General features: G+C 44.5%; 1 protein-coding gene across 3 annotated transcripts in view; it reads right to left on the minus strand.

Annotated features, from left to right (window-relative positions):
• Window positions 1-17,437, minus strand: part of fyco1a (FYVE and coiled-coil domain autophagy adaptor 1a) — a 17,679-nt gene extending 242 nt beyond the window's left edge. The window contains exons 1-18 of one of the 3 annotated variants that reach the window (XM_083672071.1): window positions 17,387-17,437; window positions 16,429-16,535; window positions 15,036-15,142; window positions 14,685-14,810; window positions 14,403-14,509; window positions 11,801-11,944; window positions 11,582-11,675; window positions 8,798-11,296; window positions 8,468-8,560; window positions 7,744-7,862; window positions 7,243-7,410; window positions 6,267-6,419; window positions 5,742-5,971; window positions 3,901-4,054; window positions 3,177-3,269; window positions 2,842-3,052; window positions 1,967-2,076; window positions 1-1,729 (exon numbers count right to left, since the gene is read on the minus strand). The exon at window positions 1-1,729 is cut by the window's left edge and continues 242 nt beyond it. In XM_083672071.1, the coding sequence (XP_083528197.1) occupies window positions 1,654-1,729; window positions 1,967-2,076; window positions 2,842-3,052; window positions 3,177-3,269; window positions 3,901-4,054; window positions 5,742-5,971; window positions 6,267-6,419; window positions 7,243-7,410; window positions 7,744-7,862; window positions 8,468-8,560; window positions 8,798-11,296; window positions 11,582-11,675; window positions 11,801-11,944; window positions 14,403-14,509; window positions 14,685-14,810; window positions 15,036-15,142; window positions 16,429-16,489 (4,545 nt within the window). In that variant the 5' untranslated portion in view covers window positions 16,490-16,535; window positions 17,387-17,437 and the 3' untranslated portion in view covers window positions 1-1,653. Of the gene's footprint in view, window positions 1,730-1,966; window positions 2,077-2,841; window positions 3,053-3,176; window positions 3,270-3,900; window positions 4,055-5,741; window positions 5,972-6,266; window positions 6,420-7,242; window positions 7,411-7,743; window positions 7,863-8,467; window positions 8,561-8,797; window positions 11,297-11,581; window positions 11,676-11,800; window positions 11,945-14,402; window positions 14,510-14,684; window positions 14,811-15,035; window positions 15,143-16,428; window positions 16,539-17,386 lie in introns of those variants that run through there. The other 2 variants (XM_083672070.1, XM_083672072.1) reach the window with 2 other exon arrangements.
• Window positions 17,438-17,695: the final 258 nt, after the last annotated feature.

Raw genomic sequence — 17,695 nt, forward strand, 5'->3', positions numbered from 1 at the left:
GGGCTTTGTATACAAAGTGCACATATTTAGACCACTAGTAGAATACAAAAGAGAAATGTTTGAGAAATGTAAACAGATCTCTACAAAAGCAGCATCCAATTTAGCCCATAATTGTTTAATTAGTGAAGGGTACTGCTGGTCACCTCATTAGAAACACCATGGTGACTGAGATACCACACCAGGTATCTCATTATTGCTTAAAGATAGAGAAAGGAAAATATAAACTTAGATCAATATCCCCTAAAAACTCAAAAACGTACTGTATAACATTACAACTAATTTGGATCATTGAGAGTACAACAAATGCTAACTAAAATGTATGGCTATAACTCATGAAATCCATAAAGACGTAACATAACAAAACCAGATTCCTATGATGGTCAACACTGCTATGCATCACTGCAGACCCTAATATTACTACAGAGACCTTAGGGTGGAATCGTAACTCGAGATCTGCGCAAGTAACTAAAAGATTCCACATAAATCTTGCATTATGTCATAGTAAAATGTATGCCATGATTCGAGATCTCAAATTAGGATTCCACCCTTACAGAAAAGTAGTTTAACAGGGTATGTTCCTTAGGAATAACATAATCTAAGCCAACTCTACCTAAATATGCATCTCCAATAGGCTGTTAGTGCTAATTGGCACTTGTTTTGTAAGTGATTGAAATGTAGCTTATATGTCATAATAATAGATAATTATAGTTGATAGTTAAGATATAATCTTAGAGTTGTACAGCATAATCATTATGTAGTAGTAGTTATCACATATAATGATATACGCAGAAGCATTGTCTTTTTGCAGCTAGTTAGACCATATGAAGCAACTTTTGGAACAAAAAGCAAGAACAACCCCCCCCCATGACAATAAAGATGGCAGTCATATCTTAAAAACATACAAATATGGATGCTGAGGTCCTATGAAGAGTCCTGAGTCTCTGTTCCTTTAAGTGAGCAGCCTTCAAAAGCTACCAGAGAGACAAAGGGCTGCTGATTTCAATGACCCGCATTACTTATTCATTTATGTACTCATATCATTCATTCTCACAGTGTTTGAAGATGTCACAAAGCAACTGCCTCGCTATATTCAGTTGCCTTGAAATATCCTGGAGGTCATTGAATAAACTGAAACTTAGGTAGGCAAGCTGTATTATAACATTCATACATTTCAAATCAATCTGATACTATTTTGCAAAGGTTTATCTACTACATTCATTGATTAAAACTAAAACTGATATTAAAAACCTAATCAATGATAAGATAACTGAGAAAACTGGTATTGGTGTGTGGTTGCATTATCTAGTGTATTGCTATGTTGCAGTAACCTCACCGCATTTATCTATGGGGTGTGCACATTTTAACAGTTAACTCTTCAGCTTTTAAATCCACTTATATAACAGTTTTTTCTATCATTTTTCCATTTATATCCACTCAATGAACAGTTAAATTAAGTAACAGTCTAAAACACACTCCAAAACGTAAAACTAGTGTTAAAATATACAGTAGGGAGGGGTCCTACAAAACCAAATGTTGACTAAAACAGCAAAACCAAACATAAAATACTTGGTGGGGCACCCAGAGACAAATTAGGGTATGAAATTAATTAAAAACAACACTGTTTCCCTCTGAGTTTACATCTGCCAGCCAGGCTTACGGAAAATCACTTCCATCGTAAATGATTGGCTTTTCGATTGTCAAGTGGTAGAGAACCTTCTTAGAGATGAACCTGTGAAGCCAAGATAAAGATTTACAATTTTAAATATGGGACATAAGAGATGCAATGTTAAGTCATAAGCGTAGAGTAGAGTATTTCAAAGACCTGTCATCCTTCAGCACAAGCGTACAGCATAACTTGGAGAGTGAATTGATGATAGTTATAACGTTCTGCTCTACACAAGCACACCCTTAAATAAGAAGGTTTTCAGTATGGTCAGTAAGGATAAGACGGTTTTGAGTGCCCTACCTTGAGAAGGAGTTGTCAAAGACGAGTGTGTAGAGTCCAGGGTTCCTGACTTTCAGCTGGCCTTGGATGGTCTCTTTGTGGGAGTTACAGCGAGTCAGAGGAATCAGTACCTGAGAGCAGAGCACAGGAGGACAAGTCCTATATTTCAATATGAATACATTTCTGTCTGTAGAGTTTTTAGGGATTACTTTGTTCAAACAGAGCCAAAAATATTCCGTTTTGTACTTTTTTTTCTTTTTTTATAGATTTATGTAGGGCTAAATTATGTACAGAGTTTACAATTTTCACATTTTGGTCCAAAAGCTTGGTTTGAAGAAAATGTAATCGGCCAAATAACTATTGTATATACATTCAGACAGCAATGCTTCTTTAACAGGCATCGGTGAAACAAGCTAGAAAGCAAATAAAGACATAAACCTCTTGTTGTCTGGAATGGTGTGTCATTATTTTTTTCCTTATAAGTTGATTGCAACAACCCTGCAAAATGATAATTCTCATATGGTTGACAGGTCTGTTATCAGTAGGTGGCACTCCTCTACCATTTAGACCAGCCTAACTTGACTAATGACTAAGCCACTCCCATGTCACATCTGGTTGGTTAAGTCATTTGCTAAGATCTACTCTATTAGCGACCAATAGAAGCAACAAGGGAGCAGTGGTGACCAACTCTAGTTAATGGCAGACACTGGTTTGGAAGGCTTTTGTTCCAGCCCAGTCCTTACACATCTGATTCAACAACTCAAGGTCCATCTGACTGATCAGTTGAATAAACAGCTGTGTTGGTACTGGGCAGTAACTAAAGCCTGCACTCCCTAGAACTCTGCAGGACCAGGGCTGGTGACCTCTGACCTACAGGCAGGCCATGACTGGTCTACCTTGGACTGTTCCACAGGGGTGTCAGTGGTCTCGCGGTATACTACACTGAAGGAGATGCTCTTTGGCTCTGAGGAGAACACCCAGCTGATGGCGGGGCCACGGTCGCCTACGGCAATGGCTATGACGCTGTAGCAGCTGGACTTGATGAAGAGCTCCCGTGAACCGTCGCCAAACTGAGAGATGTCGTCAAGACTAAGAGGGACGACCAGTCTGAAAACACATCAGACATATCATTAATTTGATTGTTGGTGGGGATTTCAACTGTTTGCTTACATTAGACTGGTATCAGTCTAGTCTGGGGAGAGAAGAAAAAGTGATGACAAAAGTGACTCACGTAACTTCTCCTGATTGGAGAAGGTTGATCTCTGCGTCCTGCACAGTGGGCACAATATCTTCCGGGTCATCAGGGGTCGTGTCTCCTGTTCCTCTGCAGGTTGGGCCAGAAGATTAATACAACATTATTTACCACAAACCTCTTATTTCTTTCAGCTCTATCTGACCAACTTCCCTTCTGTAATGAGGACTAACTACTTGACAATGCCAAGACAGAGAGTACTACTGTAACCTAAAAGTCTTTGCAACGGTATCACAACAAGGGCAGAAAGTTAAAGTGAGGATGAGAGGGTGCTACAGCACTAGAATTCTAATGTTTCCTTGCGGATTGACTAATGCGTCGCAAGTCAAAATTTGGATTTATCTTCACTAACACTTCATGGAGTGTTTTTGCTGAAGACACTCACAGAGGCAGCAGCCGGTTTAAGCCTGTCAGTGATGGGTTGTAGGATTACAGTATACAGGAGGAAAAACAAGAAAGTGACATAATATATGAATTGAAAGTGGTCTTAAGTTACACCTCTGGATCCATAAATTCACAGTCATCATATCTCCCACAGTGAACGCTCCATCATCTGATCTTGACTTTTATTTACAATCATTCCAGCAGCGGGAACTCACAAATGGAAAACAGCAGTGTGTGTGAAGGTCACCAGGAACTTTTGTGTAAGTCAGTGTGTGTGCATGCATGCGTGCATGAGTGCGTGGTTGTGTTATGCACTCACATATCTAGAACCCCTGGAGGCCTAGCATCTTGTTCCCCTTCCAGGGAGCCCCCAGTGGTTTGGGACAGCGAGTCGCTGTCGTAGATCCCGTTCACTTCTTCCTCAGTGATGATGTCAAAGACGCCGTCATCAGACTTGATGCTCGGGTCCGACACTGCTCAGGAAAAAAGGAACTCATCTGTTTCAGCCTTTATTCCTGTAACTGCTCTATACCACAGTCATTACATGTCTAAAGTAGTCAATTCGTAGGAAAAATCAAATTTCTCTTCCAACACCAAGCCATTGATTGCAAAATCACCCACTAAAGGATAACCATTTAAATTATTTCTTTAGAATGAAAGCAGAAAAGCAGAAAAGGGGTTAAAGAAGTGTGAATTGAGATGGCAAGCAGACCCAGACAGCGTCACCTTTCCCTCATCTCTGTTCAGAACAAGATTAAGAGAATCACAATACTTCTAAACATGGCAAAGGTCTCTGTCCTTATTCCGCAGAATGACTTCCGCAGAATGACTTCCGCAGTTGCCCATTCAACACAAAACCACTTTAAACTGCTTTCAAATAGGGCCAGAACCACTGTGAGAAATTGTGTTTTCAATCAAATTCTCCATGTGGGTTTTTTAAACAGCGGACGCCTTTGTCTAGGTATGTGATAGAGGACTTTTTGTGTGTGTGTGTGAGACAGGGAAGGCTGGTGGAGTGTGTTTGATACCATTCCTGATTCCATTCCATGCGTTACAATGAGTCCGATTTCTACCTCTACCAGCCCCTGGTGTGAGAGTATGCCTGTCTGTGGTGGATGTGGATGAGTGCATGCGTATGCACCGCATGTATGCACCGCATGTATGTATGTATATGCCTGTGTGAGTGTGTGTGTGTGTGTGTGTGTGTCCATGTACAGTGCATTTTTTTCCCACATTTTGTTATTTTACAGCCTTATTCTAAAATGGATTCAATTAATTTCCTCATCAATCTACATACAATATCCCATAATGACAAAGCGAAAAACTGTTTTTTAGAAATGTTTGCTAATTAATTAAAAATAAAAAACTGAAACTCAATTATAATTTTTTTTTAAATAGAAATTGAGCTTAGGTGCATCCTATTGATCCTTGAGATGTTTCTACGACTTGATTGGAGTCCACCTGTGGTAAATTCAATTGATTGGACATGATTTGGAACGGCACACACCTGTCTATATAACGTCCCACAGTTGACAGTGCATGTCAGAGCAAAAACCAGGCCATGAGGTCGAAGGAATTGTCCATAGACCTCTGAGACAGGATTGTGTTGAGGCGCAGATCTGGGGAAGGGTACAAAAACATTTCTGCAGTATTGAAGATCCCCAAGAACACAGTAGCCTCCATCATTCTTAAATGGAAGAAGTTTGGAACCACCAAGACTCTTCTGAGAGCTGGCTGCCCAGCCAAACTGAGGAACAGGGGGAGAAGGGCCATCGTCAGGGAGGTGACCAAGAACCCAATGGATGTGCAGCTGACAAATCTGCAGCAACTGTGTGATGTACTGAGTAAAGGGTCTGAATATTTATATAAATGTAATATTTCAGTTTTTTATTTTTAATAAATTAGCAAACATTTCTAAACCTGTTTTGGCTTTGTCATTATGAGGTATTGTGTGTTGATTGATGAGGGGAAGAAAATAATTTAATCCATTTTAGAATAAGGCTGTAACATAACAAAATGTGGAAAAAATTAAGGGAATACTCTCCAAATGCACTGTATGTTTATATGTGCATGGGTACATTGTGTGTACAACATGCAGCATATCCGTACACACAAGTATGTGTGTATGCATTTGTGTGTTCATCTTTGTATGTATCTCACCTGTAACCCTGGGTGTGGGTTTGTAGGGGGCCGGTTCACGGGGTGGCTGAGGTCCAGCACCGGGTGGAGGTGGCTGGATGTCAGTGGGGCTGAGCTCAGCCTCTGTGAACCTCTCCACCACGGCACTGTGCGTGCTGTAACATTCCCTACAACAGCGCTCCTTTTTCCCACTGTGCTTGGTCATCACAAAGTTGTTACTACAGTAGTAGCAGAAGATACGTCCACACAGCCTGAAACAACAACAAAGTGTCTGTATTTGTATCTGTGTAGAGCAATCACCACAACCTTTACATTTATGGCATTTAGCAGACACCTGAAAGCTCTCGAGCTGTCTTAATTCTGGAAACATCCTTTTTATACTAAGATTTCTGGTATCTCATTATCTTTCAAAGTAGGTCAACTTGCTGTGTAGCCTGAAACTGTCCCTTCACTTTTTTTTGTATACACAAGCCAGGCTACTGTACACTAAAATAGACCACCAGTGTCTACAGTATAACCACCAGTCACACCGCTGATTGTGCCCACCTGCAGTGGTGCCTGCGCAGCCACCAGGTGAAATGGCCCTGGCAGCCCAGGCAGTGGGTGGCCTCCTTGTCCACCAGCCACCAGCGCTCCTCCGACCGCAACTTCTGCTCAAACTCCAGAGCATCCGACTTCTGCCACAGGGCATCCTTATCCCTGCCAAAGCATGCACAACACACATAGACACACACACACACAGGGGGTTAGAGTAGGGACTTGCTGCCAAAAAATTATGGTTTTATCAGTCATGGATTGCATTTGAGTAACAGAGAACAGCAATTCTGCCAGTTAGGTTCTTGTCAGGTTTCTTTGTAAAGTGTGAATTACACATTTTGTAAATTAGGGGGTATTAAAAAAATAAACCATTACTATTCATGCTATCCTGTTTGTGTCTTACACTGTGTGTGTATATATATATATATATATCATCCTAATATAATTATACATGCTCTTTTCAGCACCCTGCAGTTCTGATGTACTTCATTTGACTGATGAGCATTGAGTGAAGGAGTAAAAAAGCAAGTAAACAAAAGAGATTGAAATGACTGACATGCCAGGGGGCTGGCAAAGTCAGTGCATCAACCACAGAGAAAGCCTCAGTGACTGCCAAGAGCACTAAGGAATCATAAGCTCTCTCTCTCTTTCTCTCATTCTTTCTTTTCCCTCCATCTATCAGCGCAGGCTGTCAGTGATGAGATGGCATTTCAAAGGACCATGCTGTGCACTCAATGGAAGGGAATCCTCAGAATACACACTCCCCACAGGGCCAAGCAAACAGAAGAGAACCAGACAAAACATGCTATCTGCTCCCCTAAACAAAGTGAGCAAATAAACATCATCAACATCTATGCATCTCAGGTCTCATCATCAAAGACCTCCCTTCACAGAACTGTCTGCCTGCCTGCATGCCTGCCTGTTTGTCTGTTTGTCTGTCTGTCTTGTCTGTCTTGTAGAGTACAGATAAGGGCACAGGGCGTACTGGATGAGTTCTATGAGCCGCTCCTCCAGGTTGGTCTTGGTTCGGCTGAGGTCATCAATCTCTGCAGCCATTGTGAGGTGATGGTTCTGCTTATCGGCCTCAGCATGGTCCAGTTTCTGCTTCAGCTCCTTGTGCTCCATCTGAACAGCCAAGACAGTCTCCTCATAGCTGAAAGAGAGAGAGACACAAATAGTGAGAGGGAGTGAGAGAGTGGGAGAGATACTGTAGTGCATGTGATGACATGATGATTTTGACATCCACCCTCATATAGTACACACAATAAGAGTTATTGTCACTGTTACGCGTTCTGAATCTTAAATTCAGGGATCTTAACGGGATGGTTCACCCAAAATACAAAATCATATATTTTGTTCCTTACCCAGAAAGGAGTCTATGGACAAGGACAGACTGTCACTTACCTCTCAGTTAATCTGAACAGGGTGTTGTTTGGGATATAACAGGCAGCACAGGTCAAATGAAAGTAGGGGGTTATAGCCTCACCTGGTGACAGAGTCTCTCAGTTGCTGAATCTCTCCCTCGTGCTGGCGAATGGCAGCTTCCGAATTAGTGATGTGACAATCTTTCTCTCCAATCAACCGAGAGTATTCCACATTCGCCGCCTTCATTGAACACAAGCAGAACATACATTCATTAAAATAATAACTAATAACACTTAACATGTAAATTAATACACACAGCGGATTATAATGTCCAGAGTGGAGAGATGGTTCTGTAATTTAACTCCATATCTCAATATTCCAGTTCAGGCAGACGAATTAAAATATCCTCTCTACTGTTGGAGGAAATATATTAAAACTACTCTGCACTTTTTTTTTCTTTTTTTTATAATGAGCACAGAGCACTAATCGGTATTAATTAACCCATCTCCTTCCTCTAGACTTATTCCTCTCTCCTTTGCATTGTTTTGCCCTTTGTACACCTCTCTAATGAAATACAAAAATATTACCACAAGAGACAAGCTTGACATGGCTATGGCAGGCTCTGGCATCAACATATTGTATTCATAAGATCAGTCACAAACAAATACAATTGTTTTTTTCGTTGCATCTCAAAGGGTGAAAAGTGCTTAACAGCAATGTCATTAAGTCAATTATATTTCCTGCACCAGTATTATTTTCTTGATTGGGGATTGAAGCCAATTTCTATCATCATGTACACAGCCTGTATGAATACACTGTATGAATTAAGAGATGATGATGCAGACCTCAAACTCTAATACTTTGGCCCCCAGATTGTACACTTTCTCCTGCTCTGTCTGCAGCTGGGCTTTCACCTTCCCTAGTTCTTCATTCAGACTCTGGATGGAGAGAGAAAAACATACAGGTGCTGAAAATGTTGCCATACAAGGACAATCAAATAAGAATACAAATATATACTGTTCTATATATTCAAATTAAGTTATTAGCTCAAAAACAACAAACACACATAAAGATCAAAATGAGTCTAAATAATCACATTACTTCAAGTGTGATAGTGGTGCAGTTTTTCTGCAGAGAGGTTTTCCCAAAGCGAACAGTTTATTCAAGTTACTCACCTTCACTTGGTTCTGATGGTTCATGCTCTCTGAGCTCATCTGGAACTTGACGGCTGCCATCTCCTCATGGCTAGATTCCTGGAGGCTCTTCACCTGGCCCTCCGCCTTCTCCAGCTTCTCCTGCAGCTCCAGCATGGTTTCTGGAAGGTTCTCCGTCTGACTCAGCTCCTCTCTCAAACTGGCGTTCTCCTGGCGCAGGGCAGCCATGCAGGCCTCTAGCCGCTCCACCTCCTTGGTGGTCCGCTCCTCCATCTCCTCTATTCTGGCTGTCTCCCCCGCCCAATGCTCTCTGGCCTCTTCTCTCTCTGCTGTCAGCTTGCAGATGGTCATCCCTAGCTCCGCCATCTCTGTGTTGGCCCGGTGGAGGCCCTCCAAGGCCAGCCTCTCATTCTGGGCCTTGAGTGCAGCCAGCTCCCCCTTGGTGGAGGCCTCGGTGGCGGCCAGCTCGGCACGGGCGGCTGCCTCTCTGTCGCGTTCCCCACTCAGTGCCTCCTCTCTCTCCTTGCACAGGAGGAGCTCGGCCACATGTTTCTGGTTGAGGGCCTCAGTCTGGGTTTTGAGCTGCTCAATCAAGGTCCTGAGCTCATCTCTCTGGGCCTCCGACACCTCCAGCTCAGCCTGGGTCTTCAGCCTCTCCTCCCCAGACCTCTGCAGCTGCACCCTCAGGTCTAGCACCTCCGCCTGGAGCCTGGACACCTCCTTTATGTTTACCTCCAGCTGGCCTTCCACCATTGTCAGCTTGGCGGCCACCTCTTGGCTCTCCTTGGCCTTGACGGAGCTCCTCTCCAGCTGGGCCCTCTCCACTGCCTTCTTCTCCCCAGTCACCCTCTTTATCAGCTCTGTCTGTCTGGAGCAGGCAGCTTCTGCCTTGGCCTTAGCCTTATCCAGCTCCCTCTCTCTGGCCTCCAGGGCCTTGACCCTGGCCTGGAGCTCCACAGAATCCTTCTCTTTGCTCTCCAGCTGGGCTTCCCTGTCTCTGAGCTGCTCCTGCAGGCTGGCCTCAGTCCTCCGTGAGGCTCCCAAGCTCTTCTCCAGCTCACCGATCTGCCCATGGATGGCCTTCAGCTCTTCCTGCATGGAGCTCAGCGCCCCTCTCACAGTGGCCTGCTCCTCTCTCAGGCCCTGGTTCTCGTGCTCCAGCCGCTTGGCCGTCGTATCCGAGACCTCTGCGGCCATGGCTGCCCGCTGCAGGCTCTCATCCAGGGCACGGTTCTCCTCCCGCAGCCTCCTCTCCTTCTCGTCCACCGTCACCTTGGCGTCATTCAGCTGGCCCCTCAGCTGCTTCTCCGAGGCCCTCAGGGCGGCCACCTCGGCCTCTAGCGCCGCCCGGCTCTCTGCCAGATCCTTCTTCAGCTCCTTGTTCCTCTTCACCGTGCCCAACAGCTTCCCGTTGAGCTCCATCAGATTGGTGCACTGGGTCTTGTAGTCCTCTATCTTCTTGGCCTGCTCCCTGATGCTGGTCTCCAGCTCGGAGAGGCTGGTGCTCAAGCCGTCCCTTTCCTTGGTCAGGCTCTTGCTCTGAGCCTCAATTCGCTGAATTCTCTGGTTGCTGGAGGTCAGTTCTGTCTCTCTACTCTTCAGTTGCTCCTTCAGGGAGAGGAGCTCCCCTTCCAGAGTATCCTTTAAATCACCCATGCTCCTCTGAATGTTCTCCTTCTCTTCCTGTGCCCTCCTCCTGGCCTCCTCTGCCTGTCTCTCCCTCTCCTCTATGTCACTCTGGAGGTCCTGCAGCTGCCTCTGAAGGTTGCTGGCCTCTTTTTCCCTCACTGTCAGTGCCCCCTGTAGTTTGTCAATGGCGTTGCACTGCTCCTCCACTCGCTCCTCCAGCTTAGCCTTCTCTTCTGCGGAAGACATCACCAACTCCCCAAGCTTGGTCTCGCCCTCTTTTACTGCGGACTCCTTGATCCTCAGCTTCTCCGCCAGTCTCTCCGCATGCCTCCTTGTCTCCTCCCTCTCTGCCACAGCCTCCATCTTCCCCCTCTCCGCCTCCTTCAATCTGTCCAGCAGCTCATGGATCTTCTGTGCCGAGTCAAAGTAGCTGGCAGCCTGCTGGCCCTTCTCATCCAGCACCCCGTCCAGCTTGGCCATGAGCTCCACATTCTTCCCCTCTGCGGCAGCCAGCTTCTCCTGCAGGTGGCGATGTTCGGCCTCTCTGGCCCTATCCCCAGTCCTTAGGGCCTCCAGCTCGTGGGAGAGGGCTTCCTCCCGCCCCTCCAGGGCCTTGAGTGCCCCATGCAGGCCCAGCTGCTCCTCCTGCGCAGCCAGCGACACATCCAGCTGCCTCTGGAGCTCCACCACCACCCCCCTGAGCTCAGCAGCCTCCTCCCCCATCTGCTGCACCCTCTCCAGGAGCTCCCGCTGCTTCAGCTCTGACTGATCCAATTCCATGCGGAGGTCGTCCACCGCGCTGACCTCCATGCCACAAGCAGAAAGAGACTCGTTCAGCTCAGTCAGTAGGCCCGGCCCATAGTCAGGGGAGGAGGGGAACTCGTGGGCCTGCTAGAGGGGTTCAGGGGGGAGGAGAGTATGAAAGTGAGTACCACAGACAGCATGTTTGTGTTTATTTGTATTAGTATTTTTTTTCTCTCTGTGGAGGAATGCACTGTCTGTTTCTTTGTTTAAAAATCAATAACATTTTGTAAAAACAAAAGAAAGAAAATACATTTTAACATTTTATCAAGGCATAATCTTAATCTTATCTAAAGACTTAAAGGGTGAGATAATATATTGACAGATTGATAATTGTGTATATCAGGTGGTCAGGGCTATCCACTACGTCAGTACCTGTGAGTAGGTGCTGGCCAGACTGTTGATGCTGGAGCTGCGACTGGGGGGCTTCCACATGTGACCAGGGGAGTTTGGCATGCCCAGGGTCCTCCTGTGAATCAGAAAACACACGCAATGTGACGGGATACTGTCATTTCTGACTGGATACTGTCAAACCGACATTTCCACTAGTCCTCAACCTATTGTATGCCAAGGAATTTATAAACATGAGGTTACCTAGCAAAGGTGGGCCAGGACGAGTCAAGGTCATGACCCCTAGAGGCCACGTCAAACTGGACCTCATTGAGCTCATACAGGTGACTGATGATGTCAACACTGAGGTGAGGCTTCAGGAAGGGGCTGCGTGCGTAGAACCAGTCACTGCAGGGAGAGACAGGAGAGAGACTGGGGGAGTGAGAAATTAGGAATACCAGCCATTTGTATTTAACCTTTATTTTAGCAGGAGTCCTATTGAGACCAAGGTCTCTTTTACAAGGCACCCTGCATACACACAGTTTACAACCATACATAATACACATACAAAATTACAACATGATAAAACACATCAAGAGAACACATCTTTCAACAAAGAGATCCTTAATCAAAACTTTAAACTGCCCGAGTGGCACCAGAGCAACCAAATGAAACGTTCTCTGAAGATTGTTCCAGCAGTGAGGTACACCACAACTAAAAGTGGATTTACCCAATTCGATGGAGATCCGAGGAACCTCAAGAGTTAACCAACTCTGAGAACGAGGTAATTGATGTTCTTGAATTACAATAATGAGGTTAGGTAAGCCGGGAGTTTATGCAGGAGGGCTTTATACACAAAACGGGAGTAATGAAGAGATCTACGGGAGAGATCTACTTTAATGAGGTCCAGCAACCTTTTGTAGTATGCAATGATGAGTATTACATTTACATTTATGGCATTTAGTAGACGCCTTTATCCAAAGCAACTTACAACAATACATTTGTTTAAGTAAGTGAATCATCTATCCAACAGTCATCATAAGACAAAGTAATCAATGCTCACACCAGGGGCCATAGGCAGTCGTAATGCCAGTAGGCTATTTTATTTATTTATTTATTTTATTAGCAGGAGAGAACTTGTACAGGGGGGGTAGCGGGGGTGAAGAGGTCTCTAGGGTTGGGGTCGGGGTTAGTATAGGGGGGGTAGTGAGGGTGAAGCGGTCTTTAGGAGGGACTGTTAAGATGTAGCCTGAAGAGATGGGTTTTCAATCTACGGCGGAAGATCGGAAGTGACTCTGCAGTCCTGACAGTAGTGGGAAGCTCATTCCACCAGCGGGGCGCCAGGACAGTGAAAAGCCGTGACCGAGTAGCGCGGCGACTGCATCCACGTAGAGGCGGCGGTGCCAGGCGGGCAGCCGAGGTGTACGAGCGGAGTGATCTTGCAGGGGTTTGGGGGCTAACCATTGCTTGCAAGTAGGGAGGGGCTTGTTCCCTTTGCCGCCCGGTAAGCAAGCACAGAAGGGTAAACAGAAGGGTGCTATGGTAGATGGCATCCAAAGGTTCAAGAGTAGTGCACAATCCGCTGTCTGCTGTTCAGGGAAAGGCAAGATCTATTCCTATAAAGAAGCCCACCTTAAATGTTAGCTTTTTAACAAGCTCCTCTGTATGTTTTCTGAATGTCAAGTCTTTGTCAAACCAAATGCCAAGGTATTTATAAGCGGGGACACGCTCAATGGGGGAACCACCTAAAGTACAAATGCATAAATCCAACACATTTTTCTGTGATTTGGTAAATAATATATATTTTGTTTATCCATCATGAAGCACCAACCTCGGGCCAACAAATGCTCTCTCCAGAACAGCAAATGCAGACTGTAGCTCATAAAGAGCCTGGTCAATCGTGGGGGCAATAGCATATACAACAGTGTCATCAGCATATAGATGCAGGTTACAATTATTTACAGATAATCCAATATCGTTGATGTAAGTAGTAAAAAGAACCGGACCAAGAATTGATCCTTGTGGAACACCTGTTCTTATGTCCAGAAAACCTGATTTAACACCATCAGTTAAGACATACTGCATTCTGTCCGTTAAATAATTTTCAAACCATCTACATGAAGCCTGATCCAGGGCTATTTCAGACAACCTCTGAATGAGTATGTATTGGTCTACTGTATTGAATGTCTCGGAGAGATAAATAAGGCAGCACAATGTTTTCTGATCTAAGCAATTTAACACAGCATCTAAGACAAGCCTAGCAGCAAGACTGTGCTATGACCAGGTCTAAAGCCAGATCGATGCACATTTAGAATACTGTACTAGCGCACACACACACGCACACGCACACACACAAATACTTTCACTAACAGTTTGCAGCTTCTATTTCATACTCTTCCTCACTCTCTATCTCTCTCTCACACACTCACACTCACACACACACAGTTGTGTTAATAAATTCACTAATGTCCAACTTTCTCAATACATTAAAACGGAAGAGAGTAAAACCCCACTCCCAAAAACACTACTACCGTCGTGACTACTGTAGTATGTTCACACGCCTTACACACACCTGAGGAACAAAGAAAGCAGATTGTGGAAGTAAAACACAAGAGCGGAACAGAAATTTGGAGCATTTAAAAGAATCAGGGAGGAAATGATATTCACCTGGAACAATGCACTTACTGTACAGTCATAGTTCAATTCCGGGAATAGCAACTTGTCTGTGTGTGTGTGTGTGTGTGTGTGTGTGTGTGTGTGTGTGTGTGTGTGTGTGTGTGTGTGTGTGTGTGTGTGTGTGTGTGAGCGTGCGTGTGTGCGTGCGTGTTGTGTGGGCGCATGGGTGTTTGTGTGTGTGTGTGTTTACCTGGTGACCCTCTGGTTCATCAGGCACTGCTGCAGGGTATCAGCCAGTCTCTGGTGCACCAGGGAGTAGCGAATGAAAGCCCTTCCCTTCCCCAAGGACGTCTTCAGCTGGAGGGGCAAAATAACACCCGTAACATGGCAATCAAAAACACTAGCAGTCAATAACACTCAAGACCATACTGAATTGCATGTAGTTAGCATAATAGCATTATTAATTATTCAACTTGTATGAGGATATTGGGCTATGATCAATAAAGACATTTAAAGGTGATGATCTGTATACCTCAGGGATGGACTTGACAAAGCGGATACCATCGTTGGCTCCTTTGATTTTAGCCAGACAGTCACTGAAATATTCCCAGTAGTCTTTTCTGGTGCCAAGAAACATTGTCTTCTCCTTCTGGTCAAACTGAAAGGCATAGATAGTGTAAGTTACAAGTTGTATATTGGAATATTGGTCTACCAGTTGGTCTACAAGTCTACCAGTTTAGCATTGAATGATCTTTAACTCTGATTGTACCCAGTTTATATAAGGCACTACAACAATACATTTAATTGATAGATTCATCGGACCTCAAAGCTGATATGGAGCCAAAGTAGTGAAAATGTTTTTTGGTTATGAACAGTGACTCACCTGTAGTAAATACTCCAGTTTGTAGGAGAATTTGTGCAGATTGGAGCTGTCATCTGTGATTGGCTCCCCATTTTCCCTGTACTCTTTTGTGAGCTCTGCAACAGCATCTGTAATTCATAGAAAAGGGGCAAGGGAGAGAGGGAGAGAGAGACATGGAAAGAAAGTATGTGAGTTAGAGAGAGAGAGAGAGAGAGAGCTGCAAAGAGAGGGGAGACTGAACACAACACCTTTAAAAAAGACTCTTACATAGCTCACACATACATGCATTACCCCCACTTCGACACAATGCATATTGATGAAAGCGCTTCTGAGAGAGGCTTTATTACAGCACTCACACTTCAGTGGAGGCTGGTTTAGGTAGAAATCAGAGGATGGGCTCATTGTACCGCATGGAATAGAATGAGGAATGGTATCAAACACGTATCAAAACGTCCTATGATTTCTACCTCCACTATGCCTCCACTGATGCACTCCACCTGCTTCTCCTTGACCTCTTAGTCTTCTTCTGCTCAGCAAAAAGGTTACTTCAATCTTTCCAATAAAATAGTGTGTCTCACTATCTGGGGAGCGATTCAAGTAAGTATGTAGGCAAACCCATGCAATTCCTACAACCCATTACAGTTCACACACATATCTCACCAGTCAATGACTAACAATCACATAGGTTGCATGCGCACACACACAATACCCAGACAGACACAGACACAGACAACTCTTGATTAATTGTTGATGGTTAACAGGTGACAGTATCTACAGAAGATAGACATCCCCCAACCCCCACCCCCCAATTATACCAACCCCCACCCCCCAGTCATCCCAACCCCCACCCCGCAGTCATATGACCACCCAATTATACCAACCCCCACCCCCAAGTCATCCCAACCCCCACCCCACAGACATATCAGTCCAGACAGACACTCCCAATCCCTAATCTCAAATCCCCTTTCACCTCGCTAACGTCCCAGCTCCTTACATTACCCACTTGCCTCGTATCCACCGTAAAAACTGGAAGGACACCTGTGAGGGGTGGACCCTGAGCAAGCTCTCTCTCTCTCGCTGCATGCTAACAGCGACTCTCTGTGCCCGCCACACCCTTCTGTGCCGAGGGCCACGAGGGCAGGAGTTTAGATCCATGATGTTCTCCCACAGTCCGTGTGGAAGGAAAGAATCTACTGTTGGACTCGATGCCAAGGCAGAAGTCACATCCAGGCCACTGTAACCCTCTCTACCACTGGGCCTTTCTATCTCTCCCTCTCTGTCACTCTATGTCAGCAGACCGCTGTCTACCCCCGGCACATTCACACAGACCCTGACACACACATTGTTGTACACACACATACACACACACACATTGTTATACACACACACGTGCATACACACAATGCCAGCGTACCGTGCAGATCTCTGATAATCCTCTGAAGCTGGCTCTCCCCGACAGCAACCCCGGCAGCCATCGTCCGACACGCTCCCCGGCAACAGGGTCACAGGGTCATACACAGTCTGCTGAATCAGAGAATCAGACAGTCAGGAACAAAGCATATGTACGCACACACACACACACACACACACACTTACAACATCCCTTTCACTCTTTCACATAGAGTATTCTGTCTGTCTTTCACAGTCACTATCTCACACACATAGACTACATATCACTCATAGACACAAACTCATAGGCCTCATATATCTCAATGTTTAAACAATCTTAACCTAGCAAAGAAACTCATCGAAATATTGAAAGAACATATCATTAGTACAGCTAAGGGCCATGCAGTGTTCCCTAAATTGTGTCACTATGCTTTGAGAAGAGGCGTTGGTAGTTTATGAGAAAAAATGTTGATGGTTCATAACAGAGATGCTCTATATTGAGAAAGAGGCTTTGGTCATAAGAACATTATGTGAATATTGTCACTCGACATTATACACAAGGAACTTCTCACACTGCAAAGACTGGCTAAACAAAGTTTAGACATCAGTCTTTTCCTGACCCCGTTTCCTTCCTAGACTCCCACACTTCCAAAGCTGTCATCAAAGCCAGGGGAAATGAGCTAGGTTATTCGTAATTCAAAGCCATTAAAATACATGATCTAAATTTAACTAAAGTTAACATAACATTATACTAAGTTTCGTTGCCACAAAACATGACTACATCAAATCGGCAGGTCGATCAACATAGACTAGTCAATTATTTTCGAGGCAGCTATGTTAATGAAAGCTACAGTATAGGGCAATATGATTCTTAAAAAAATATGTCATTAACATTAAAAGTGAATGTGCATATTGCACCTTTATATCAATTCATATTAGCAAATGGACATTGTTTATACTGAAGATAAACAACTTTGACATACTTTCAACTGGGAGATCCATGAAAATCCATAGTTTACATTCACATATTAACTTGCTACGTATGGGGCGGCAACATGTCTTGATTGACACATAGGTGATCCAATCATAATGCGACAAAACATATTGTTATACGCAATGACCAATGGTTGGGACCTGATGAATCGGATGTAGTTTGGTTGTAAAACAGTAACGTAAACATAGCCCTTTACTCTTTGGTAAAAGACAGTGTAATCATGTGATCAACTTTTGCAAAAACACTCAAACCAAGTTTAAAATGCACTGTCTGGCTAGGATTTGTTCTACTGTTCAAA

This window comes from Argentina silus, assembly GCF_951799395.1.
Source record: "Argentina silus genome assembly, chromosome: 6".
NCBI classification, from domain to species: Eukaryota; Metazoa; Chordata; class Actinopteri; order Argentiniformes; family Argentinidae; genus Argentina; species Argentina silus.